The sequence below is a fragment of the Corythoichthys intestinalis genome, chromosome 5, assembly GCF_030265065.1.
Source record: "Corythoichthys intestinalis isolate RoL2023-P3 chromosome 5, ASM3026506v1, whole genome shotgun sequence".
NCBI lineage: Eukaryota > Metazoa > Chordata > Actinopteri > Syngnathiformes > Syngnathidae > Corythoichthys > Corythoichthys intestinalis.
The window spans coordinates 22,736,316-22,762,933 of record NC_080399.1 but is presented as its reverse complement, the minus strand read 5'-3'; the positions used below and the strand labels follow the sequence as shown (position 1 = coordinate 22,762,933).

General features: G+C 40.0%; 1 protein-coding gene across 2 annotated transcripts in view; it reads left to right on the top strand.

Annotated features, from left to right (window-relative positions):
* The window catches only part of roraa (RAR-related orphan receptor A, paralog a), a 436,248-nt gene that overhangs the window by 397,396 nt on the left and 12,234 nt on the right, over nucleotides 1–26,618 (top strand). For both annotated transcript variants that reach the window (XM_057835948.1, XM_057835949.1), the window contains 2 exons: nucleotides 16,649–16,734; nucleotides 21,681–21,822. In XM_057835948.1, the coding sequence (XP_057691931.1) occupies nucleotides 16,649–16,734; nucleotides 21,681–21,822 (228 nt within the window). The remainder of the gene's footprint in view (nucleotides 1–16,648; nucleotides 16,735–21,680; nucleotides 21,823–26,618) is intronic.

Sequence of the window (26,618 nt, the reverse complement as noted above, 5' to 3'; positions counted from 1 at the left end):
TTTTCAGTTACTTCCTGTTGATTTTGGGTTAGGGTTCGTTCATTCGCTGCCAGCCCTCCCACTTCAAATGGATTGAACGTCTATGGCTGTTAGTGGCAGCCAATGCCAGGCAATGTGGTCATTTTGTGCCATTTAAGGTCATTTACCTGTTGATTTTCAGTTACTTCCTGTTGATATTCGGGTATTTTATGGGTCACTTCCTGTTGATTTTGAGTGAATGAACAGGAAGTGACCTGGGAATCACCCAAATGAATAGGCAGTGACTCAAACTCAACAGGTAATGACATGTAAATGCCCTAAAATGGACAGCAAGTAACCTGTAAATGCCCTGAAAATCGGACAGAATGACTAAATCTCTGTCTAAATGGATTGGGCGTCAAGCACCGTCAATGCAGCCTTAGAGTTAACTGAGACACTATTATGGTGGAAGATTTTGATAGCAACTTGTTGGTTCATTTTTATTAATTTTTTTAGACACTGACACCTTTTTAAAACGATATTTCGATTCTTGGCAGGAGCATATCGATAACCTTTTGGGATATAAAGTATCACGATATATCACCATTTCGATATATTGTCACACCCCTACTGTGAAGACACCACACCAAGCTCTTTTAAAGCGTGGGAGACAGAACCTCCCTAGAGAGAGCAGAACAGCTGGGCCCTCCTAGACTCTAAAATCATTTACAACACAATCCCACAACAGAATTCAGGGTTACTGAGACTTTACTTCACATTTAATGACAAAAGTAAAGCTTAATAAACCTCAAACGAGAAAGAACATGGTTAGAAAGAAAAGATAATCTACAGTATAGTATAGTTTAAACAATAAGGCTACATCAACTGAAATTGTTGATTCTAATTTTATATATTTTATTGATTATTAAATTATATTTTATATATTTTTGGCTTATCTCTTGCATTAGGAATTAGAAATCTATTTCTTTTAACCAAACTAAAGTTTGTACAAGAGTTATTTTTTTCCCTTTACATTCTCATAGGCCGCCACACTTTTGCTAAGCTCCTTGACGTGCATAAAGATAAGCGAGCTGTTTTTGTCCAAATTGCAGTACAAGGTCAACAAATGGCAGACTATCTTGTATTTTATAAGATTTTCCTGAAGTCTGAGGTACTCCAAGCCTTTATAACTGTAACGCAGGATTATAATTAAATTTATGGTAAAATACTGGCAACCTTGGTTGCCAGAATTTTACCTTTAAAAGTAAATAAAATGGTACAGTGCTGAAATTCATCATTCCATTTTTTTCAAATGCCTGAAAATCCTGGTAGAAAAAAATCATCAATTTAATTTCATTTACTTCATTTTATTTCATTTCTGCCCTTATCCACATGTAACAAGTCTATATGGTAACTTCACTGCATTTTGACTGGGCTATTGGCTTAGTAGTCTGTACGCTCGACTTCTAAGATGAGAGCATGCGTTGAAATCCCAACTGTGGAGCGGAGAAACCGAAAAAAGAGAGTGCAGGGATGTCACCATCAACGTCAGACTGTTTCACATACATAGGTTTTTGCAGTCATTTCCTGTAAAGCAGCTAAATGTCTTTTTATGGGCGCCAGCCAATCAAAGGGCACGTATAGGCAAGCAGCCATTCACACTCACACCTCCGTATAATTTAGAGTTGTTAATGAGCGTAACATTTATGTTTTTGAAATGTGTGAAGAAGTCGGCGTACAGGGAGAAAACCCTCACAGGCACTTAGAGAACACACAAACTCTATACAGAAAGACCAAAGCAAGATTTGTGAACCCACAACCTAAGAACTGTGAGGCAGATGTACAGTACTAACCACTTGTAAATATTTGCTACACATTATTGTCATTCAGCTCTAGTCGCACAACTCCAGTGACTAACTTTGCGAATGCTGTCGACACATGGCGTTGTGCTTTCAGCGCAAACAGCGTGAGTTTCTTTCCCTGCTGGTAAACACACACACACAGTGTGTGTCATTGGGTACCCAGTGCTGGAGTGCACCTGTATTGCCAACAAGAAGTAGTGGAATGATGGGAATTTCAGTTAAGGACAAGGAGAGACATGTGGCGCACTTGCTACCCTTCATCATGTTTGTTCATCAGTAGGGATGGGAATTGATACGATTTTTACAATTCCAATTCCGTTATCGATATTGCTTAACGATTCAATTCTTTATCGATTCTCTTATCGATTCTAATTTAGGGAAAAAGAAGAACAAACGTTTTGATTGGCGTCGAGTTTGTTTAATCAGACGTGACAACCTTACAAACTCACAACGAGGTCAAAAGAGGCCCAAAGTCTCAATGTTAACTGTTGAAATAAGTGGCAAATACACAAGAATGTGTAACATTTTACTGAAACATTTTTCTAATAGAAATAAAAAATATTGGTATATATTGGCATATAGGTTTTTGTTCTGTCTTTGGCAATATGTGTATTTTTTACCATTATATCGAAATGCATGCCTTTTAGTTTTTAGTGTGCTTGCACGCTTAAGTGGGGGCGCCCTTGCGCTTCTTCACGCGAAGAAGTGCAGCTCCAAAGCATCCAAGAGAGAGGGAAACAACTGCTACGAGCCTACGTTCTTTGTTCATGTTTGTAAAATATCTACAGAGGCAAAGCCTGTATGTATCATCTTTTGTGTTGTTGTTGTGTGTTTCCACTCGTGATCGGACACTTAAATCCAGTTGTGTAGTGGTTTAAACGATGGGCTAATGCTAGCGAACGCATGCTAACCATTTGTGTTATTACTGTATTAGCAGCTAATCATCGCTGATTTACATTGATGCGAACCTGTTTGTTATTGGGGACGAAATTGATTTGTTTCATTTAGAGATGTCCCGATAACGTCGTTTTTAAAAGTATCAGAATTGGCAAAAAAATATCGGACATGCTTTTTTTTAATATATATACAGTATAATTTTTTAGTTAAATCGTTTTCTAATTGTATTTAACATTACAGACAAAATGTCTTACACGCATCCAGAGTCTTTAGTTTTGGCTTAAACTAGGGCTATCAAATTTATCGCGTTAACGGCGATAATAACTTTTAAATATTTAACGCAATTAATGCATGCGCTGCACTACCCACTCACGCATTGTCGCGTCCAATCTATAATGGCACCGTTTTAAGTATGCATAGAAAAGGCAACGTTAAATGGGTCGAGAGAACTTTGGCAGTCTTTGAAGCTTTTTTTTAATTGGCTAAAGCCTTACAATCCCTCTCTCATCAATTAGAAATATCATGGGAAGGAATGTGGGGAAAATAGGTAGTAGTTGATCTTTTTCTTAACACCCTATTTTATTTCCCAATGCAGAGAAGATATATCAATTGGTACCAGTACGCACAGTCATGGTTTCACTTCCCATCATGCATTTGGGCAGAAGTTAAATGGCTACAGTATCATTTACTGAAAGCTCAACAAATACACTAGATGGCAATATTTAGTCACAATATAAAAGGTCACATTTATCCTTTAAGAATTACAAGTCTTTCTATCCGTGGATCCCTCTCACAGAAAGAATGTTAATGATGTAAATGCCATCTTGAGGATTTATTGTCATGATAAACAAATACAGTAAATTATGTACTGTATGTTGAATGTATATATTCGTCCGAGTTGTATTCATTTTTTTCTTAATGCATTGCCAAAATGTATATGATCGGGAAAAATTATCAGGAATGATTGGAATTGAGTCGGGAGCAAAAAAAAAAAAGCAATCGGATCGGGAAATATCGGGATCGGCAGATACTCAAACGATAGGGACCGGATCGGGAGCAAAAAAACATGATCGGAACAACCCTAGTTTCATTTCTGTTTTTAGTTTCACTCTTCAAGTGATGATGTGACGACGGCTGAATAAAGTCAGCATATTATACCAACGTCTTCTGCATCGTAACCTTTCATTTTCACCCTCTTTCCTGGTGAAGGGTAGCCAAACTTTGGAGCGAGTGATTGTTGGCGCCTTGCTAGTTTGATGCGTCTGGACAACAAGACGCATCACATCATGTGATTACGCAATACGCGTCTTTAGGAATCGTTAAAGGGATCGTTAAGGCTATTTCATTTTGATGTTGAGGCCTCGATACACTAGGAACCGGTTCGGAATTGGAATGGGATTTCGATTCCCATCGCTATCCATCAGTAAAGTCATTTGTTCTCATCTTCGCCTAAAGTACAGGCACTCACACTTCCATTCAGGAACCTTGTCAATCTTTACCACTACGACACATAAATTAGCGTTGGCTTAGGGATCTGTATTCCTCGCCTATTCCTGCTAGCCCCTTGTTGAGTGTGTCAGGGTGCTCTTTCAATAAAACAGTCAAGTAAATAAAGAGGGAGACATGTGCAGGGAAGTGCTGCTTTGTTGTACAGGCATCTGGCGCTGGGCAGTGTTGAAATATTAATAGGCCTCACACACAAACAAACACACAGTGATGCACGCATGAGTTCATCCAAAAAGCAGCCCAGGGCAACAGCCCAGACGTTGAGTTGAACCAAAGTCACTGCATGAAGCATCAAATAAAACATGTCCGCAGTACGGTGGGATAATCACAGCTACATTATTGGATGGAATTAACAGGATGAAGCGTGCATGGGAATGTTCAAATTGTCAATTATATCTTTCCTTCCTCTAATCCCTTGTGGTCCGAATATTTTGGATGACTGCACCGTGTTTATAGCTTGAAAAGAGGAGCATGACGATGATGATGATGATGTTGTTGAGTTCCAGGCTTCAGGTAAATTTGTCTACCGGGCTGTTTGCTTCATTTTGTTCCAAAGCAGCAAATGCCATTCCAGCAGGCAGGTCTGGTGTAGATATGCCTCCAGTCCATAAACAAATAACTCATACATCCTGCCTGTGTTACGTGCCACCACTGTCCTTTGCTGCTGACATTCAAATGACCTTTATTCTGCTGCTTAAATGGAAATAAATAAAATATTCTGTATATGTATCCAACGAACTCACACAGCTACAAAAAGAAACAGAGTTCCGCGCTTGTCTTGTTAGGCCAGATCTGTCATAAATGTGTGTGTTCAGCAAAGAGCGACAGCTGATCCCCACTGCCAAATGCCAAGTTCATGCTGCAAAAATAAATAACTACATATAATGATGGTGGAACAGCGCCTTCATGTGCACCAGCTAGCCATTTTAGTCCCTCCCCTCCAGTCTGTGCAGACTAAATTTTCCTTCTTTTTCAATTCTTTTATTTCTTTTCAATCATCCTTTGTGGAATAGTCCAGGGAACAGGCGTGCCATGCTTCTCAAATTTTGGATCCTGTGCTCGAAAAGTAGAGGAGGTGAATGTATTAACACAGTTTGTGTGATGAAAGAAGAATTGGTAATCTGTTCATAGTGCTGTGCCCTGTCCAGTTCCTTACATAATCTCTGACATGAGCTGTCTTGCGTCATGCTGTCATTGACAGATGTCGTACACAAACACACACACATTCAAACACATTATGGGGGAAAAACATGCTTTTATTCAAAAATGTGTTTTGACAATGAGCCAATGAGAAAATAGGCAACATTATAAAGTAGAATCCATTCTACCTTTATTGTTAGATCCTAAATCATCAGGCGGGAAAATGATTTAATGGTCCAATCGGGGAATGGGTTAAGCTCTGCATTATGACAGTGGACTGAGCATGGGGCTGGAACGTAAGGGATAATCTTAATCCTTCGACGTCACCAGTACTAGCGTTCAGTCAGGAGATTTTCTGCAGTTATTTTCCTCGTTTGCACTTGCACTGACTGGCCGCAACGTTAGGTGCACCCAATCTAATGAGATGGTGTAAAACTGCCTGAGGAGTTTCGATAGTTTATCCCTTTTGTAACTGAATAAGGAAAGCGAGGTAATACAGTTCACTGCAACCAATATCCAAGTATAATACGGTAATGTTTTCTTAATATCTACAGTATGACATTAATCAAAACTCACACGGAAGGAAAACTCCAACCTCAGAACATGCAGACATGCTAGTCATTCAAATACCGCACTACAATAATTACGTTCTAATTGGGTACATTTTTCTCGGAATGAGAACAAATTGGAAGTCGACCAATATTATGCGATGGTTTTGCTTTGACAAATCCTATAAATTTTATACATGACTCTAATTTTAGTTCATAAGTGAACATTAATTAGCACGGAAGTTACCTCAACATTTCACCAGCATTTCAACATATTTCTCAGCTTTGCATTTTTCATGATGTCACTGTACATCTGTAAATGAAGCATTAATGTGCCTGCAGGGCACTGAAACGCAATATTCCGTCCTACAGTGTCTGTCTATGTAGCGTCGCTACTAAAATGAACTTGACAGGCCCCCTCTAAGCTGTGAGTGCGCGTTTGGCAAATTGTTGTGGGTGTTAGAAATCAACTGTCACTCTTCCTCCCTTTGATAATGGCGTGTACTTTTAGCAACGGGCAAATCTCAGTTCTCTGGAGAAGACAGTGAAGGTCAGTGGGTGAACATGCAGAAGCCACGCTGGCCTTTCGTACATGCGCCTTGAGTGACGCACCCTCCTCCTCCGAGGAAACGGAGAGCGTGGTGAATCAGTGTCCTTGAACTGCTCAGCCGCACAAAGAATGTCTCCTCTATAGGCCGGACCTACTGCCAAAAGACCACCGCGTCGTGCCCAGCTACAAGAAGGCAAAACGATCATCCTGCCCTTGTCAGTCGTGTCACAGTGTGAATTAAACATAATTTTGGGCATCTCAGCAGGTATCTTTCAAGTGGTCAGCTCGCAGAGGCCATCACATGGTAGTGCTGTGAGTAGTGGCGGACTACTGCGATGGGCTTGAACGTTGCTGCCCGTCAAACTGTGCCGAGCTTTGATGTCATAAATAGAGTAAACTGGGGCTGGCGGGCAAGGAGAGGAGAGGCGCTGAATGGGATCAGTGGCATTGCGCTGGTCAAGCGCAAGCGGGCCAGCGGCAGTCGGCCTCACTCCGCAAGGCACTTAACACAGCGGCGCCTGTCAATAGATATTGACTGTCAGACTAGGAGTGCTTATCAGCGCTGGCCTTTTTTGTGTCTGACTGACTAACCCTGTGTGAATCATGAATTTCCCATTCTAGCTGAACAGTACAGCTTCTTCAGTTAAAGGTTAAATTTTAGGATGGATCAAATTTGTCACTCTGAGTGCAATTACATTACATTACACAACGATACGAACGACTAATAATCCGTGTTGTTAATAACGGCATTAGGTAATAAAGGCGTTACTAACAGCGTTATTTATTTCAGTAGTGAGTAATGTAATTAATTACTTTTCTCATCTTTGCAATGCTGTCACCGTTACTGAAGATGTAAAGGCGTGCGTTACTACTTTGGTTGAATGACCCGAGAAATATCTGAGAGACATGGAGAGTGGGGAGGAGGAAAGGGAGTTGTGATGCCCTTGCAAGGTGGCTCCAATAATACCTGACTGCAGCCGACAGCCTACAAACTACGCCCACATGATGCTACGGTAGATATCACATGTACTGTATATAGAACTAGATGCGAAATGACAGACTCAGCGGCGTTAGCACATGTATAGAGAACTAGATGTGAAATTATAGACTCGCCAGCGTTAGTAAACAGCCGCCATCTTACAGCAGTAGACTTCTCAGGAAGGCTCTGTTGTAGCAAACTTTCATAGAGAACCTAAGTAACTTTTTATCTAAAGTACTCCTAAATCGGCAAAATCTTGACTTGAATCTATCTTTAAATGATGAAGCAGTTTTAAAACTTTCACATGTCGAAAGTAGACAGAAGGAAACTAATTCAATCAACGGGAGCAATTTCTACAACTTTAACAGTTGATTCACAACATTAAATGACTTCCAAACATAGCAAAGGTTACAATCTAGTTATCGCAATATCCGCAATACCCCTGTGTCTAGTTAAGTTTAGGGTAAAGAATTGGGCTAGGGCCTATTGTCCCAAAAACCCTTTGAACTTCACATAGGGTGACCTATGTTTTTTGGGGTGGAATGAAAAAACAAAACAAAAAAACTGTTCAATTCAATCTGTTAATATAAACATATTTGATTGAAGATGTTATAGAATGGATCATGTAATAACGTGTAGAACATGAAAAGTAACTACTTTGCCAAGTAACTAATTACTCTTACATTGAGGTAACTGAGTTACTAACTCAATTGCTTTTTGGTAGAAGTAATTTGTAACTGTAATTAATTACTTTCTTTAAAGTAAGATTTACAACACTGCTGATACTTCATATTGTCTGCAATCGCGATGTATAATACTGTTAAGTTTTCAAAGTACCAGCTAGCTGTGTTTCCATTACACCTAGCAATTCACAAACTGAAATTCACTGAGGCCTTTTTCAAAAAACAGCCCTCAATTGAAATGCGCAGTTGGACTTTGCCAAAATATTTGACATACAGTGTATCACAAAAGTAAGTACACCCCTCGCATTTCTGCAGATATTTAAGTATATCTTTTCATAGGACAACACTGACAAAATGACACTTTGACGCAAAGAAAAGTGGTCCGTGTGCAGCTTATATAATAGAGTTAATTTATTTTCCCCTCAAAATAACTCGAAATATAGCCATTAATATCTAAACCCCTGGCAACAAAAGTGAGTACACGCGTAGTGAAAGTTGTCAATATTAACATACAACATGTTAACTGTCACTATCTTGTGTGGCCACCACTATTATCCAGAACTGCCTTTACTCTCCTGGGCATGGAGTTGACCAGAGCTTCACAAGTTGCTACTGGAATGCTCTTCCACTCCTCCATGACGACGTTGCGGAGCTGCCGGATATTTGAGACTTTGCGCACCTCCACCCTCCGCTTGAGGATCCCCTAAAGATGTTCTATTGGGTTTAAGTCTGGTGACATGCTTGGCCAGTCCATCACCTTTACCCTCAGCCTCTTCAGTAAAGCAGTGGTCATCTTGGAGGTGTGTTTGGGGTCATTGTCATGCTGGAACACTGCCCTGCGACCCAGTTTCTGGAGGGAGGGGATCATGCTCTGCTGCAGTATTTCACAGTACAAGTTGGAGTTCATGTTTCCCTCAATGGAATGTAACTGTCCAACACCTGCAGCACTCATGCAGCCCAAGACCATGACATTCCCACCACCATGCTTGAATGTAGGCACGACACACTTATCTTTGTTGTATTCACCTGGTCGCTGCCACACACGCTGGAGACCATCAGAACAAAACAAATTAATCTTCGTCTCATCAGACCATAGGAAATGCTTCCAGTAATTCATGTACTTTGTTGACATGTCTTCAGCAAACTGTTTGCGGGCTTTCTTGTGTACCGTCTTCAGAAGAGGCTTCCTCCTGGGGTGACAGCCATGCACACCAATTTGATGTAGAGTGCGGCATATGGTCTGAGCACTAACAGGCCGACCCCCCAACTCTTCAATCTCTGCAGCAATACTGACAGCACTCCTGCAACGGTCTTTCAAAGAAAGCATTTGAATGTGACGCTCAGCACGTGCGCTCAGCTTCTTTGGACGACCAACCCGAGGCCTGTTCTGAGTGGACCCTGCTCTTTTAAAACATTGGATGATCCTAGCCACTGTGCTGCAGGTCAGTTTCAGGGTGTTGGCAATCTTCTTGTAGCCTTGGCCATCTTCATGTAGCGCAACAATAAGCCTTTTAAGATCCTCAGAGAGTTCTTTGCCATGTGGTGCCATGTTGGAACTTTCAGTGACCAGTATGAGAGAGTGTGAGAGCTGCACTACAAATTTGAACACACCTGCTCCCTATGCACACCTGGGCCTAGTAACACTAACGAGTCACATGACATTTTGGAGGGAAAATGACAAGCAGTACTCAATTTGGACATTTAGAGATGTAGTTTCTAAGGGGTGTACTCACTTTTGTTGCTATGGGTTTACATATTAATGGCTATATTTTGAGTTATTTTGAGGGGAAAATAAATTAACTCTATTATGTAAGCTGCACACAGACTACTTTTCGTTGTGTCAAAGTGTCATTTTGTCAGTGTTTTCCCATGAAAAGATATACTTAAATATCTGCAGAAATGCGAGGGGTGTACTCTAGAGCTGTCCCGACTAGTCGACATAGTCGACGTCATCGATGACGTAAATCCGTCGACGAGCACAACATCCCGTCGACGGTTAATGAAGGGTTAAAAATATATATATATGCGTGGAAAGTTCAGAATGTCGGATGCTCAGTATGCAAGCGGGGAAAGCGGCACAAAGCCTAAAAAAGCGCACCAGAGTGTCCAAAACATTGACCTATTTCAAAGAAACAACGGAGGGTACACTCTTCTGTCCTGTCTCTTCAATGCCAAGCTTGGCGGCACGTCGGCCGTGAATAAACAACTCAAATGCCGTCACCCAGTTGGTAAATTTTTTTTTTTCATTTTTTGTACACCAGAGGGTGCTGTCGCCTTACTGAATAATAATGTTTCATTGACAATGGGCCTATAAGTGCTATTAGTATTGTCCTTAATGCTAACTGAAAGGTTTATTTCATGTTATGGTTTATTTTATGGTATAGAAAATTATATAAGGTTAAAAGGTCATAAATATATACAGTATATACAGTAATTGCACTCAAGGGAGAGATTGTCAATGATAAGGTCATAAATTAAGGTAAAGGCAATTCATTGATATATAAATAAGGTTTAAAAGGAAAAATGTGAAAAGTTTTTGTTAATTTCAAATTGTGTTTTTATTTGTGTGCACCGCAGCTTTTACGGTGTGATTACATCAAGGATCAAATAAAAGTTGTAAACCATCAGTTTAAGAGACCACCTTTTCAATCGGGATGCTTCAAGTTAATTCTATCAGCATTTGAACTCATTGTTTATTTGTGATTTATTACTGTTATTTATGTGTTTATTTGTACTTTAATTAATAATTTAAGTGTTCCAATATGTTTTTTTGTGAATTGATAAGCGTCGACAAAAATTTCATTGCTAAATTTGTAAACAACCCCCCACCCTCCCCCCAATTTTTTTTTTTTTAAATATTAGATTAGTCGACTAATCGTAAAAATAGTCGGCTGACTAATCGGGAGAAAATTAGTCGTTTGGGACAGCCCTAGTGTACTCACTTTTGTGATACACTGTATCACTTTCAATTTGGGAATAACTAATGGAAATGCAGATTCTGATGCCATGCTGTTCTGTAACATGCAAACTAGTTGGGAGTGAAACAACTGCTTTTCTTGTTTGCAGCCAAGTACTGCCTCATTGCATCAAAAACGAAAAAAATGAATAATCAGTTAATATAAGTGGAACCTTAAAGCATTATCATTTAAGGGTCGATAGTTAGAGAATTATTGTCTTGTTACACTCCATAGTTATGCCTTAAAGTGACCCCAAATTGACCTTATTTGTGAAGTCAGATTGGTCCTGCACCAAATTCAACCAGGCATGCCTTTATAGGCGTCACTTGTTGCACTGGAGTATAGGTATAGGAAAGTCCTTCTACAAACTGTTCCGAAAAGTTTGAAGCATAGAACTGTCCAAAATGTTTCGCTTGAGATGGAGAATTAAAAATCAGAGGTCATATCCAGTGTATGTATTGGAATCAATTTATTGAAGGGTTGTATCACATTACACTCCTCACTGTGTAGTGTTTTGGAGTGTGTCTTCATGGTGTGTTTGATTTCAAATTGTATCCGCCTTTTATTCTCCCCTGCACCTCTTTTGGAAAGCAGCTTATCCCAGTGTGGAAATAACTATATGTTCAGACAAGGAGGCACAGAGCCTCCCTCAGCTGGTCCAGAGACAAACCTTTTTTACTCTTGAGTGCTCTCCACATCCAGCAGCTTACGCCGGGCTGGAGTGAGAGGGTGTTAACCGGCAAGGATGTGTGCACTGAGGGCCTTCCTGCTGCAGATAGGGCTTTTGTTTGCGAGCTTTGCTTTTGTGTGTGCGTGTCCCGCCTGACCTGGCACCAGCGTGCCCCGTCTACTCCCATCGCATTCACCTTATGTGGCACAACGTCAGGCCTGAACGAGCGCCCAGCCAGCTCGCGGAGAGATGAAGGCATCTCGTCGTGGGGGTGGGGGTAAGGGTAACTAGCAGCAGCCTAAGCCCGGAGCTATCGCAGGCTGGCGCTCAAAGCCAAAAAAGCCTGCGGGTCGGATAGGGTGGGTGGAAGCCTGGCTTAGTCAGGCATCAGAAAGCGTAGCCGCGGCCCTGCACTACCACCCACTGGCACGGACCCGTCACTACGTGCTTTAGCTGGCCACAACCACAGCTAGTCATAATTACAGCACGCTTCAGTTGTTGTGAGTGCATGTCAGAACAAATTATGTAAGTAATGAGGCTGAAAATGCTAAAGGAGTCGAAACACACTGCACCGCTAATGCTCATGCAGGGAGAACACAGAAACAAACAATGGAGTGCACTCACACGGCGACAGGCCCATTTGCCATAACGAGCAAGCGTTCACTATGAGGAAAAGATTAATTATGAATTAACCCTCTCAGATAGGGTTTCAAAGCCCGCCCCCCTGCTTGGATTCCACAATAATCTGCCGGCGAGGTGCATCACCCACCATTGTGTGCGAAAATCACAAATGGCAGGACGTGTTGTCTGGAGGAGGGTTAATTGTACACCATCCACCACTTGCTTTTGTTCATTTTGCTAAAATGTAGGCTAATTCCATGTAAACACGGCCGGTCTTGTTGACTCCAGCAGTGCGAGGACAGACACAGATTGGTGAATGAATAGAGCTTGGCTATTAGTTAGTGGATTAGAGGCTCTGTGTTAAGGGTCTATCCCGGGCGGGCCTCAGGGACAAGGACATTATCCACAAGACACTGCAGACTCCTCGGCGGCTGATTAAAATGGAAAAGGAGCTGTGGATTGAGCCCCGGCAAAGAACTTGTAAAGTGATCAAACCGGCATCAAGAGATTGCTTGTTAAGGTGTACAAGGGCCATAAGGAGCTTGGCGTAGACATGGCTTTATCATATGGAGCATTAGGCATGGCCGTAGGGAGGAGGCTGATGTAACGCTCTGACATCGCCGACGGTGCGCCGCTTCTTAATTATTATTTTTTTATTGCATCTTATTATGACAAAATCATCGCATCCCCCCTTAGTTGGTGCACCACTTCCTTGCATTTGGATTGGCTGCTCAGAAAAGGCCATTACATCGTAAGAAAATATCCCGAGGTGATGTTTCCTCGATTTAGATCAGATAGTGGATTTTGTCTGCCTCTGCTGTTGGGATGCCGGAGCTAAGATGTGGGAGATGTTGGAGAAGGGCTATGAGATAGAGATCTCTGGTGGGAGATGAGGAGGTGGTAGTTAAAATGCATAGTTTGGCATCGTAGCATTACCATTGGAGCTGATGGATGAATGAAGGTACTGCAAGAGCATTAAGTAGAGTTTAGCTACAGCATTGGGTTCTTCTGTCTTCGAACGATCAGGAAAACAACAATATGTGTGTGGTTCTTGCTCTTTGGTTTGTCTAGTCGATTGAGACGGCTTCATTTCCACCTCTATCAAACCACCTTCCTCTCCAAAATTTGGACATTTTTATCCTTGAAAGGATATCCCTTATTTTTGAGATGCAAATGAACAACTATGGACTCCTTGATGAATCACTATGTGTTTGTGAAGCAGCTGTTTAATCGCTTAAGCCTTCCTTAATGCCCTTGAAACAGACATACATGCATCCAGGATACGTACTTATTCTCTTGGCTAGTTTTGGTCAGTGTCATAAATGTTTCTTTTCATAGTAAACTCATATTTTTAAGAGAATTTCAGTCACCATGAACTCAAGTATTGCAACAGGGATCAAATCTTCACCATTCAAAGGCCTACTTTTAAGTCACTAGTTTACACACATGTAGATTCATTTCACCTGTGCAATTAGATCTTTCCAAATACTGTGTTTGATTCTAAATGAGTTTGCATAGTCTCAACATGCCTGACATTCACGGGGTGTCATGTTATGATTTAACAGTAGTGCGTTGGGATTTAATTTGATTTGATTTATCATCTTTCATATTTTTGGATGTGTGTTCATTTTTAACACTTTCACATGTCGAAAGTAGACAAAAGGGAACTAATGCAATAACAGGAGCAATTTTAACAACTTTAACGGTTGATTCACAACATTAAATGACTTCCAAACATAAAAAGGTTACAATCTAGTTATGTTTAAGTACACCCCTATGTCCGCAATCCCTTGTTTCTAGTTAAGTTTAGAGTAAGGAATTGGGCTAGGGCTTATTGTCCCAAAAACTCTTTGAACTTCACATTGTAAACGAATTCTTCGCGCTACCGTACCAACAGCAGGCGTGGTTTGTAGGTGGCGTGGTTTGTATGAGGCGTGGTTTGTAGTGGCTGTCGCTTTGCTCTGGGCCGCAGTCAGACCCTTCTTAGGTAACAATGACAAAAATAGAACCGTTTCTTTCTTTCTTATATTGTGTCACTGGTCTGCGTGTACGAGTGCGAGCACGAAATTTCATATGCATGAACGTCGTGTGTCGCTTAGCCGCAAAAGGGTTGGCCTCGCCCCACTCGTTCCATGGAAAATGAGGGCCAGAACACACGGGAGGCGACGTCGCTTGCATTCAATGCATTTCTGTGGAACAAGCACGATGAGGCGAAAATCGCCAACCCTCTTGCGGCGAAGCGACACACGACGTTCGTGCACGTGAAATTTTGCACATGTGCACATACGGACCATCGACGCGATATAAGAAAACAGGAAATGATTGTATTTTAGTCGCTGTCGCCTCACACTTCAACGAATCAGCAACGGATTTATTGATAGACAAATCACTTTGCCAGGACACCGGCCAATCAGAAATTGACATCCACACACCACACTTTGTCAAGATGGGGAAAAAAAAACTGTCAACATGGATATTCATTTTTTCTCTAACATTGCTTGTCATAAAAGGTAAAAAAAAAAAAAAAACTTTGTCAACATGGAGCAGCGTGTCATTTTAGTAGTGTACGTGGGATCAGCACATACTTTATGATACCTCTCGGCATGATGTCCGAGACATAAATAAAAAAGCAGCAATATGGGAAGTTGTTGGTGTTCAGAAAACAGGAAATTTCGAAATGCCCTGCAAATTCATAGCCAATCAGAGACGAGCGAGGACACACAGCCAGAGGGCGACGTGTGTCGCTGTCGGTTGCCGCTATAGTCGCATCGCGCTCCACGCCGATGACTTTCGCATTTCGCCATCACTCATCACCTCCTGTATGTTTTGCCCCTAAGACTGAGCTGGTGAGTGTATCATGAATTAAGTTTTGACCAGTGTTTACAGTACCGTATTTTTCGGACTATAATTCGCACCTGAGTATAAGTCGCAGCAGCCATAAAATGCCCTACGAAGAGGAAAAAAACATCTATAAGTCGCACCCGAGTATAAGTCACATTTTTAGGGGAAATTTACTTGATGAAATCCAACACATAGAGCAGATATGTCATCTTGAAAGGCAAGTTAATATAAAAATACAATAGAGAACAACATGCTGAATAAGTGTACAGTATGATAATGTTACATGATGCATGAACAATGAAATGCGACGCTACGGCTCGGTCCTGGCTACACAGCGAGCTAAACTCCCAAATGACTATGCTGGACGTCCGTATAATTTGCTGACTTTATTTTGGCCGTCGTTATGACACCATCATTTGAAGAGTGAAACTAAAAATAGAAAAAATACTAATCAATTTCGTCCTCGATACCAAACAAGTTCGCATCAACGTAAATAAATGATAATTAGCTGCTATTACAGCAATGACACAAACGGTTAGCATGCGTTCACTAGCATTAGCGCATCGTTCAAACAACCACACAAGTGGCTCTAAGTGTCCGATCGCGGGTGGAAAACACACAACAACAACAAGAGAAAAGATGTTACACACAGGCGTTGCCTCTGTAGAGATATTTTACAAGCATAAACAATGAACGTAAGTTTGCAGCCGTGTTTCTCTCTCTCTCTCGCCCAATCGCTCAGACGCTGCATAGCTGTCGTCTTCTTCTGGCCTGTGAGCGCTCTTCTCAGCGTAAACAAGTGCGACTGCGACCCCACTTGGACGTGAAAGTCCCACAAACTAAAAGCATGCATTTCAATATAAAAAAAGTCAATTAACCAAATTGAAGACACATTGCCAAAGCAGAACGCTAACATGGCCATAGCTATTAACGGTTATTCAGATAACTATAGCATAAAGAGCATGCTAACAAGTTTACCAAACCATCAGTGTCACTCCAAAACACCAAAATAACATGTGAAATGATATCATATTGTGTTAATAATTTCACACATAAGTCGCTCCTGAGTACAAGTCGCACCCCCAGCCAAACTACGACTTGTAGTCCGAAAAATACGGTCCATCAATGTTGTGTTTAGGATGATAATTCACACCATATTTACAATTTGTAGGGACCAAAAAAGTTTCCATTGCTTTTTCTCTCACACATAGAAAAACTCAAGCACAGAGCTGTAAATATTCCACTTCATCTTTGTGCAGGCAAGCATTCAAAAGCCTGCGGATGAGACGTTTTATTTAAACACAGTGATCTTTTATGTACCAACATGGAGCCATGGGGAGGGTGTTGTACAGTGACATGTGACAGCAAAATGTATGACTTAGTTTCATTATTTTCACACTTTCTCTATTTTTCTTGTTCTTTTCTCTCCTATGCAGCTCAAATCGAAATAATTCCCTGCAAGATCTGTGGAGACAAATCATCAGGCATCCATTATGGTGTGATAACATGTGAAGGATGTAAGGTAAGAGTCAAGATATGTTTTTTTTTTAATATTAGAAAAAAAATCGAAAAAGTTGCTTGCTGAAGTTGTGAGACTGACAAAATGTAAACACGTGGCGGTCAAGGACTAAAACAATTCCTTCGAGTCTTTCTTTTTCTTCCCATTTCAGGGGCGGATATACCTTTTTTGGCTTCTGTCATAGTGCGCTCTTCTTGAGCTACAATAATCAAAAGGAAGAGGGCTTTGAATTAGAGCAGATTGTTGGCTGTTTGCAACGTCGTGTTGCTTCTATTGAAGTTGTCGTTTGGATTGTTTCAAATACACCAGCCATTCAAACAGTGAGCAGAGTTTTGTGCTGAGAGTGTATTCTTGTCTCTGTGCTTGTCACCCAGCACATCATTAGCATTCCTCAGCCTGCCTGCACCTTTACTGTTTGCGATCGCCTGTGTGTGTGTGTGTTCGTGTGTCCACAAGTTGTTTATGTGAAGCGGGTCTGTCAACTTCTCCTCACACAGTCAAAAGACAGAAGAGAACACTAAAGAATAAACTGCTGAAATATATCTTTTAATGATTGCTAATTAGTAGAGACAGAGAGACCTATAATGATATGTATGAGTACAAAAGTTTGGACCATAAATCATAGCATTATTACGGAGTGCTGCGTGTCGCTGGCAGTAATAGCCTGTTCCTATAATGGCTTCCATTATAAAGCAACTTGGCAGCTGTCAGCTGTTTTCTTGTAATTAAACAGCCAATGAGCGGCTAATTAAGACATATGTGTATGGAGCAGTAGAGTGGGGCATGTTAATGATGTGCTGGAATCAATTCATTAAGTCAAAGGATGAGGAATCCAGTCGGTGTGCAATGCTTACGCGCTGCACATGCCAGATAATAATCCCAATGAAGGAAGATACCGTGTTATCACATCGGGCCAAACATGCCACCCTCGTGCTTGGACATGCACCGATTCCCAGATGCCAGACATACAGTGTCACAGCCAGAAAAATACCACAACAGCTATCTATTTATTGGCCGCTCCAAAAAGGGTGTTTTCGTTGGTGAGGATTCGTCAATGTTTATGCAGCAATTTAGAATTTTGTGTCATATGGTGAACTCATTTGCTCAAAAAAACTATAAATTAGGGCTGTCAAACGATTAAAATTTTTAATCAAGTTAATTACAGGTTAAAAATTAATGAATCGTAATTAATCGCAATTCAAACCATCTCTAAAATATGCCATATTTTTCTGTAAATTATTGTTGGAATGGAAAGATAAGACGGATATATACATTCAACATACTGTACATAAGTGCTGTGTTTGTTTATTATAACAATAAATCCACAAGACGGCATTAACATTAACATTCTTTCTGTGAAAGGGATCCACGGATAGACTTTTAATTCATAAAAGATAAATGTGAGTACAAGTTATAGTAATTTTGATAGTTTGTATATTGTGACTAAATATTGCCATCTAGTGTTTTTTTTTTTTAGCTAAACTTAATGTTTGAATAGCGTATTATTTTGCATAGCTATTTTGATTGGGAATGCCAGATCTCTTTGCATTGAGCGCTTTTCTTTTTGTGAACCTTATTTTATTTTTGAGAGATAGGAATATTATTTTTGTTGTGCTGTCACTAAATGATACTGTAGCGATTTAAATGTTCTTAACTGCCCAAATGCATTATGGGAATTTGAGCAACCACGAGTCACAGTGGTTGCTGCAAAGGATATATCTTCTCTGCGTTTAGTACAATACATGGTGTTAAGTAAAACATCATCTTGCTTGCCACAATAGTTATAACAATTGTGGAAGTTACTGCGTAACCCATTAAATAGCGCGGCTCCAATAAATGTCTGCGTTACCATTTCATCCTGCTAGGAACGTGGTAGTGCTATGGACCTCATTGGACCGGTGAATCATGTTGGCTTATTGTCGTCAGATGGCTCGGTTCGTCCGATTACCTCCTGAGGAAGATGGCGGCAAACATATAAACACCGAGAGGCGTCAGATGGCTTTTTATGAATACTTTTATTGACAAAACAAAAGCATGTGGGAAACTCAGCGCTCAGGCCTGCGCTAACTACGCACTTACTCTACTCTCTCGCTCCCACTCTTGCTCGACCACTTTCTTCCTCACTGCTCAATCTGACAATGCCGGTCAAATTGAAAATAACAGAGGCCCCCTTGGCGGGTTCCGGTAACACCTGCGTCCACTCCACTTGCTTGTCTCTGCCCTTAGCTCTCAATATACTTCAAACGGCGCCATTGTCGTCTGTCCGCGGCAATGCTTGAGTGGGTCGTTCCGCGCATGTGTTAATTGCGTTAAATATTTTAACATGATTAATTTTAAAAATTAATTACCGCCCGTTAACGCGTTAATTTTGACAGCCCTAGTTTAAATACGTTCTATTTTTGATTGTTTCAGTGTCCCAAAAACGTACTTATACGTCTTTTACGTTGTTTTTTGACAAGAGGCATCTCTGGGTTCTGTTGCACCTAAACTGCAATGCACAATGCTCAAAACTCATTTTAAAGCAATAAAACTGGCTACTGGAGGGCAGTAGCGCATTTCGTAAGAACTCATCTCGGGCCAAGAAAGGAAGTGAAGACAAGTAGTCAGGAAACGGAAGTTGGAGGGATCTTGTGAGGACGCGTGAGAAAAATGTGGAGAACGATCGGGAAAAAAAGGCAAACGACACTGGAGGAGTGTTTTGAAAGCAAAACGAAACCATCGTCAAAAAAGGATATTAAAAAAATCTATCTTGATGAGACAGACGGTGACGGCCCCAACAGCGTCAGGTTCCACACGCGTTCTGCGGAGCTCACATTGCGTTACTCCTAAGCCCGAGGTTGAAACCAACGATGAAGATGATGAAAAAAGTGAGACCGATCTTGTTCCAGACTCATCAGATTACTGGGAGCCACCTCATTCAACCGGGAGCAACCGAGAGCCTTCCCCGTTGTTATGTGCGCAAATAGTTCAACAATTCAGTAGTTTAGTTATGTGTAAATAAATTGTTACTGTGCGATCAAAAGCTCTATTTGTCTTGTTGTTTATGTTATTTTGTAGAACGAAAACATTATTCAGATGTTTGGGATTTCAAAAAAGTGAAAAATAGCTGTGTTAAAGTCAAAGTTATGTTTGAAATGTATGTTTTTACAAAAAGCTCAATTTCTCTGTTTTTTCATCAGAAATTGGAAAATTGCTCAAACTAAGCTTTTTTCTAATACTGATTTCTAAAGAATGGAAAAATATATGAACTAACGTTTTCTTTTTCTGCTGAAAGAAGAGAGTCTAATCTTTCTTTTGGTGGGTTCCATGTTTATATAGCAATAGAACAGAATTTTCTGTGGGCCTTGCAAAATCAGTCAAAATCCAGTAAAACGGTCGGGAGCGAAGGGCCTTGCTCCAGTGAATATGGCTGGGAGTGAATCAGCTAAGCGTGAGATTGTGGCTTGATGTCTGAAAACCACGTAGGATCATTGACAAAATTTACGTGGAGATACTGTAGTTACTCATACACACCTCACTCTCAACAACTGAAAATATCGCAATAAGTAGCTCGGTACTTTAGATTTTATGGACATTTTAGACTGCAGCACAATCCCAGTTTGAGTGTAATGGTTGGTGTGTTTGTAGCCTCAGGTATTGCAGCACTACGCATGAAACATGAGCAAATAATAATGTCAGCCTGACTAGTGTCCAGTTAAACCATAACCCTACTGAAAAATAGGCATTGTAAAAAACAGTCATTTAGGATTTCTATATTTCATTGACATCCTTTTTAGAAATCCCTTTAACACAATTATACTTCTTTTCCTGTCCAGCCCAATTCTAATTTAAAGGGATCCTTGAATAGAAAAACCTATAGTTCTTAAGATTAACATGATTATGAGTTAAAATAATTTGATATGAAAACCCCTCTTGATGTTTTCGTTTTTATACAAATTATAAAATTAGTTTAACTAGTAGGTTGCCTTTGTTGTTGACAGGGCGGTGACGTCATATACTTACACTGCCGGCCTACCAGAGTATGACTCTGGTAACATAAACATGTCATCTGTTCAACCCTTTCAATTTGAACCCTAGAGAAACATTAATGAGCATGACAGCACTGTCGCTATTTCACAAAATGAGCTGCAAAAGTAAAATGAACAGGAAAGAAGGGATGAGACGAGAGTATGACAAAACCGGTTTTCTGCCAAAATGTGCTACACTGGCGAAACGTTCTACATGAGGAGAATTTTGATACCCAAAGTACCACCGTGAGCTTTCAGCTTGTTTAAATGTATACAGACAGAACATAATAAAGATGCCTTAAGAAAATACATAGTAGTAATATCAAATAAGGGTGGTTTAAATACGCTACATGACTAATAATGCTTGAAAGTATGAGGAGGAAACACATGCAAAGAAGTATTTTGGTGCAATGAAAAGGTAATAAAAGATTCAATAAAAACACAAACAGTAAGTACTCGCTGCTTTTAACCGACGTGCGAATGTGTTGGACATCTCGCCGCGTAGAAGGAATTGCAGTCAACTGGAAGTGTTCGTCGAGTGACGGTGACAAACTACCTCATCCCCCAAGCGGTCATTGCACGTACAAAATATGGCGCCCTCCGTAGGTCAAAACATGTAGTAATTATTATGGATTTTTAAATCAATAGCAATATTTTATGTGTTTCTAATAACGTATTTTAGCAAAAGAGAACAATTATGGCTTAATAAAGCCTACAAGTCTTTAAGTCTGAGGGTCCCTTTAAATAAGTTTTTTTTTTCCCTACAATGGACCTTAATATCTTTTGTTCCTTTGAATCCACAGGAGATTCTTGATGTGCTTATACCTCTAATTAAGCTAATATATCACCTCTTTTTCCCAAAAAATTACAATAGTCAATGAGATGTTTTCAGTCCACTGCACCTTCATCGTTTTGATCCAATGATGCTGATCTCCTGCGCAGGGCTTCTTCAGGAGGAGTCAGCAGAGCAATGCGGCCTACTCCTGCCCCCGTCAGAAGAACTGCCTGATCGACCGCACTAGCCGCAACCGCTGCCAGCACTGCCGGCTGCAGAAGTGCCTGGCGGTTGGCATGTCACGAGATGGTGAGTAGTGTACAGGTCATCTGGTACTCATTCTCTTTTGCTTCCCTTTAAGTCAGGAGTACAATGGTTTAGAATGGCCAGTCATTTACTGGAATATCAAACGGGGTTTGGTTTGAGTTTGTCCTTGCCTTGGTTGCACTGAGTAGGACCAGCTAACGCTAGGCTAGCTAAGAACTTCAAATTTAGGATTTATCAAATTTATTTCTATAGCCCTTTACAAAACCCAAAAGGTCCTCAAAGTGCTATACAGCATTGTCATTGAGGGAAAAAAACGGAGAAAAAAAACCAACGCAAAAAAACAACGCATCGCGATAAAAATCAAAACGTCAAAAGTCAAATAAAAGAATAAAACTGATAAAATCCAAAAACATTAAAACCCTTAACCCTATATTGCCAAATGTATCACATTTGATACACCTAAAATTTCATGATTTTGAGACTAATTCAGAATTTTGACATTTCTTTTTGAAAAAAAAAAATGATGGATGCAAGTCAACACATGCATCTGGAGGTTCCATGAAAAAAACAAACAGGATTTAGCAAGGGTTATAGATATCTGAGTGCTTATTGCACATATTCATTTTGACTTTTCTATTTACAAATTTGAAAAAAAAAAAAAGGTTTCATTAGGACCTTATTTTTTAAATTTTGGGATTCTCTGATGATTGCTTCATATTGCTGGCATTAAAGGGTTAAGAAATAAAATCAGGCTACCTGGAGACTAAAGGAAAGGCAAGTCTAACAAAGTGGGTCCTTAACCGTGATTTAAAAAGGCCAAGATTCGTAATGGTGCGGATTTCAGGGGGCAGGCTATTCCACAACCTGTGGGCAGCAGCTGCAAATGATCGATCACCCCACTCGACCTTGGAACTTGCAGAAGAAGCTGGTCTGTAGAATGAAGAGCCCTGCCAAAGTTATAGAGGGTTAACATCTCTGGCAAATAAGAAGGAGGCTGGCCATTAGTAGAATTAAAAACAAACAGTAAAAGTTTGAAACCAATTCTAAAATGAACTGCAAGCCAGTGGAGTGATGATAACACGGTTTGTAATGTGTTCACATCTGGGTGTACCTGTTAGAAATCGAGCAGCAGCATTTTGAACAGGTTGCAGACGAGAAATAGAGGACTTGGGAAGACCAACATAAAGTGCATCGCAGTAGTCCATTCTCGAGCTTATAAAGGCATGAGTTGCTTTTTCAAGGTTGTAGCTTTTTTACAGTAGCGTCGTTAAGTAACATTATACGATACGATTTGCGATACAAAGCTCACCATTATGATGATATGACGATATGGCGATACACTGGTCAGGAAATCATTCTAGGATATCCTACAAACAACTAATAAACAGAAAAACAAGCTTCTGCTGTGAACTGGAATGGGTTTATCACTAGTAGACATCTAATCCATTTGAATTGGGAGGGTTCATTCGCTGCCATCCCTCCCACTTCAAACGGATTGAACGTCTATGGCCGTCAGTGACAGCCAATGCCAGGCAATAAAGGTAATTTTGGGCCATTTAAGGTCATTTACCTGTTGATTTTCAGTTACTTGCTGTTGATTTGGGGGTATTTTATGGGTCACTTCCAGTTTATTATGAGTTACAGAACAGGAAGTGACCTAGTAATCGCCCAAATGAATAGGCAGTGACTCAAACTCAACAGGAAATGACCAGTAAAAGTCCTAAAATGAACAGCATGTGACCTGTAAATGCCCTGAAAATCAAACAGAATGACTGTGAATGCTCTGGTTTCGAATGAACAAACGTTCCCAGTCTAAATGGATTGGGCGTCAAGCACCGACAATGCAGCCTTAGAGTTAGAGACACTATGATGGTGATTTTGGTAGCAACTTGTTGGTTCCTTTTTTTTTTTTTTTTTTAATTATTATTATAAAGATTGACACCTTTTTAAAACGGAATCACGATTCTTGGCAGGAGTATATCGATAGCCTTTTGGGATACAAAGTATCACGATATATCACCATTTCGATATTTTGTCAGACCCCTAGTCATAAGTGTCAGATTTCAGTCAGCCAAATTGCAGCTCATTTCTCAACAAGATGTAACTGGCAACACTGGCACAAAGCAAAACTATATTATAGCTTGTAATCAGGATTTTATGTTTTCACCCAAAATGTCCTGTCATCTCAATGCTCTAGAGTTGCACATGTATTCATATTCATAAATGCCGTAGACATAGAAGTGCATTAGCACTTATGAGCGCCTTTGCTGAAATACAGGCATACATACAAACTCAGGACAGATGAAGGTGACGCTTGCCTTCATTCAACACAGAGGCCCATCTGCCTGTATTCCCCTCTGTCATTCCACACATGAATACACACGCATACGCACGCACACACACACACACACACACACACACAAATTGACCAGCTGACATAGTTCCAAGACCCCCAAGCTCCAACCAAAGCCTCTTTCTCACCACTGTGTTCATCTGTCTTAAAAGTGATTTTATCTGCAGCATAGGCACATGATTTATTTTTTCTTCAAAGGAGGAAGAGTTCAGCCAAGAGTGTGACATAATGTGATTTGTTCTCTCAGGCATTTCTTGCACGTCAGTGTCATGAATCTTAACTGGATGAGAAGAGACAGCCACATTAGAACAAAAATTATATCCATAGTTTATTGAACAGGATATAAAAATAAAATCTATTTGTGTTTAGAAGTGTCTGTAATACTACTTACTGCCTGGGGGGCTAGTTGTATAAATGACATGGCACTTTATTAGGTATACCGACACAATCTCGGGGCACAATTTGAGAGCTACAAAACTTTTTAAAAGATAGAAATGCTCACTTGTAAATGAAATTATACGATATTATTTTAATAAAAAGAATTAGACTAGATATATATATATTAACAACCACATTTAAGCTATACAGTGTTGCAACAAGTATCAACAGATAATTAAAACCACGGTATTTGCTGGAGTTTGGGACACGGCCCGACCGCTAATAGCAAAACTGCGTATGCCGTAATTTCTGGACTATAAAGCGCACCTGATTATAAGCTGCAATGGCCAAATTTCACAAAATTTTAGAAATACTCTAAATCCACATATATGCCGTATCTCAACATTGGATATTTACATAGATGTTAGACACAAATATTTCATTGATCAAAAATTTATTTACCGTATTGGCCCGAATATGACGTTTTTTTTTGCATTGAAATAAGGCTGAAAAAGAGGGGGTCGTCTTATATTCGCGGTCTAGACATTATACCCATTCACGACGCTAGATGGCGCCAGATATCATTGAAGCGATGTTCTGTCATGACAGATCTCAGCTACTCTCAAGTGTAACCAGTTTGCATTATTTTATTGCAATATTTTTCCTTATTCAGATTTATTTCAAGACTACAGTTACTGTTAGACTTCACTTTGATGATTTAATGCAGTTATTGCAATTTTGTTGTTTTATCACAATAGATTGGTTTATTTACATTTCAAAAACCAGAAGCCATTCATTTACGAATGGGATTTCACTTTAGTTTACATATTTAAATGTTCAGATATTAAGATTTGAATGAGGCAAAATAAAATGCCTGTTTTCTATATTGTTATAATCATTTGTTTCGGATGTACCTCTAATTATTTACTGTATAAAAATTAATTTGGTGTTCAAAAAGTATTTTTTCAAACTTGAGTGTGGAATAAGAGGGGGTCGTCTTATAATCAGGGCCGTCTTATATTCGGGCCAATACGGTACTCACCAGATAAACACGCATCAACATCACCGACACGTGTTGTCTGAATGCTTAAAAACTAACTTTAAAAAAACAGGTCGCTACATTTGCAAAGATATTTACCTTGCCTTCTAAACTTGAAGTGGATGAAATCCTCTTGAAAACGGTTAACAGCTAGCGCTAACCCTTATATAGCAGCTTTGTTGTAGCATACTGTGGCGAGTGCCAATTGAAAACGGCTAATCAACGCTAGCATCGCGTTCTCTTGTCGTAGTAAATAGTGGATGCCCATCAATTTAAAATTGTTCTTTTGTAGCAGCATATAGTATCAGATAGACCCATATACATCTATAAAATCCTGAGTTTCTGAGTAAGTCTGACAAGCTTCTGGCAAGCTTTATCGGTGCTAGTGTAGTGGCTGAGAGCTATGTCATGGCAAAATTTGGAAAGCTATTCTTTCAAAATATGTCTAATTAAAATGTGAAGCTCGCTTGTAAAAAAAAAAAAAAATCCATATATAAACCACTTCCTTATAAAAGCCGCAGGGTAGAAACGCTAAGAAAAAGTAGCGGCTTATAGTCCGAAAAAATACTGTAATTGACGCCAATTGGTAATGCATCGGAAAAATATTGTTTCATTTTTTTTTAACCCCAAAACTTCTTAAATAAGCACAGATAAAGAAGCACTGCACAGTCTTCATGGATTGACTACTCAGAAAGAGATAAAGATAAAAGATTTAAAGATAATCTTTAGAAAATGTGAACGTAAAAATTTATATATAAATCCTGAAAAAAATGCAGGAGTCAGTTGACTGTATAGTCTTGATTCTCTACCACCATTTACGAACATTACATCAAGTTTTTCACAGTAATGTTATGGCTTCTTATACTGCCTCCTCGTTCCAAATGTGGGCTAGCAAACTTTCAGGGGTGAAGTTATGGGTGGAGCTTGAGGGGCTGGAGCGTGACTGCCCCGATCATCAACCTCAACCCAGGACCAGCTCTGATTTTTTTCTTTCCCTTAACTGTTTGATTATTATTCTATTAAATAATGTTATTATGAGTATATTTTTACGTTACAATATAGAGTGCT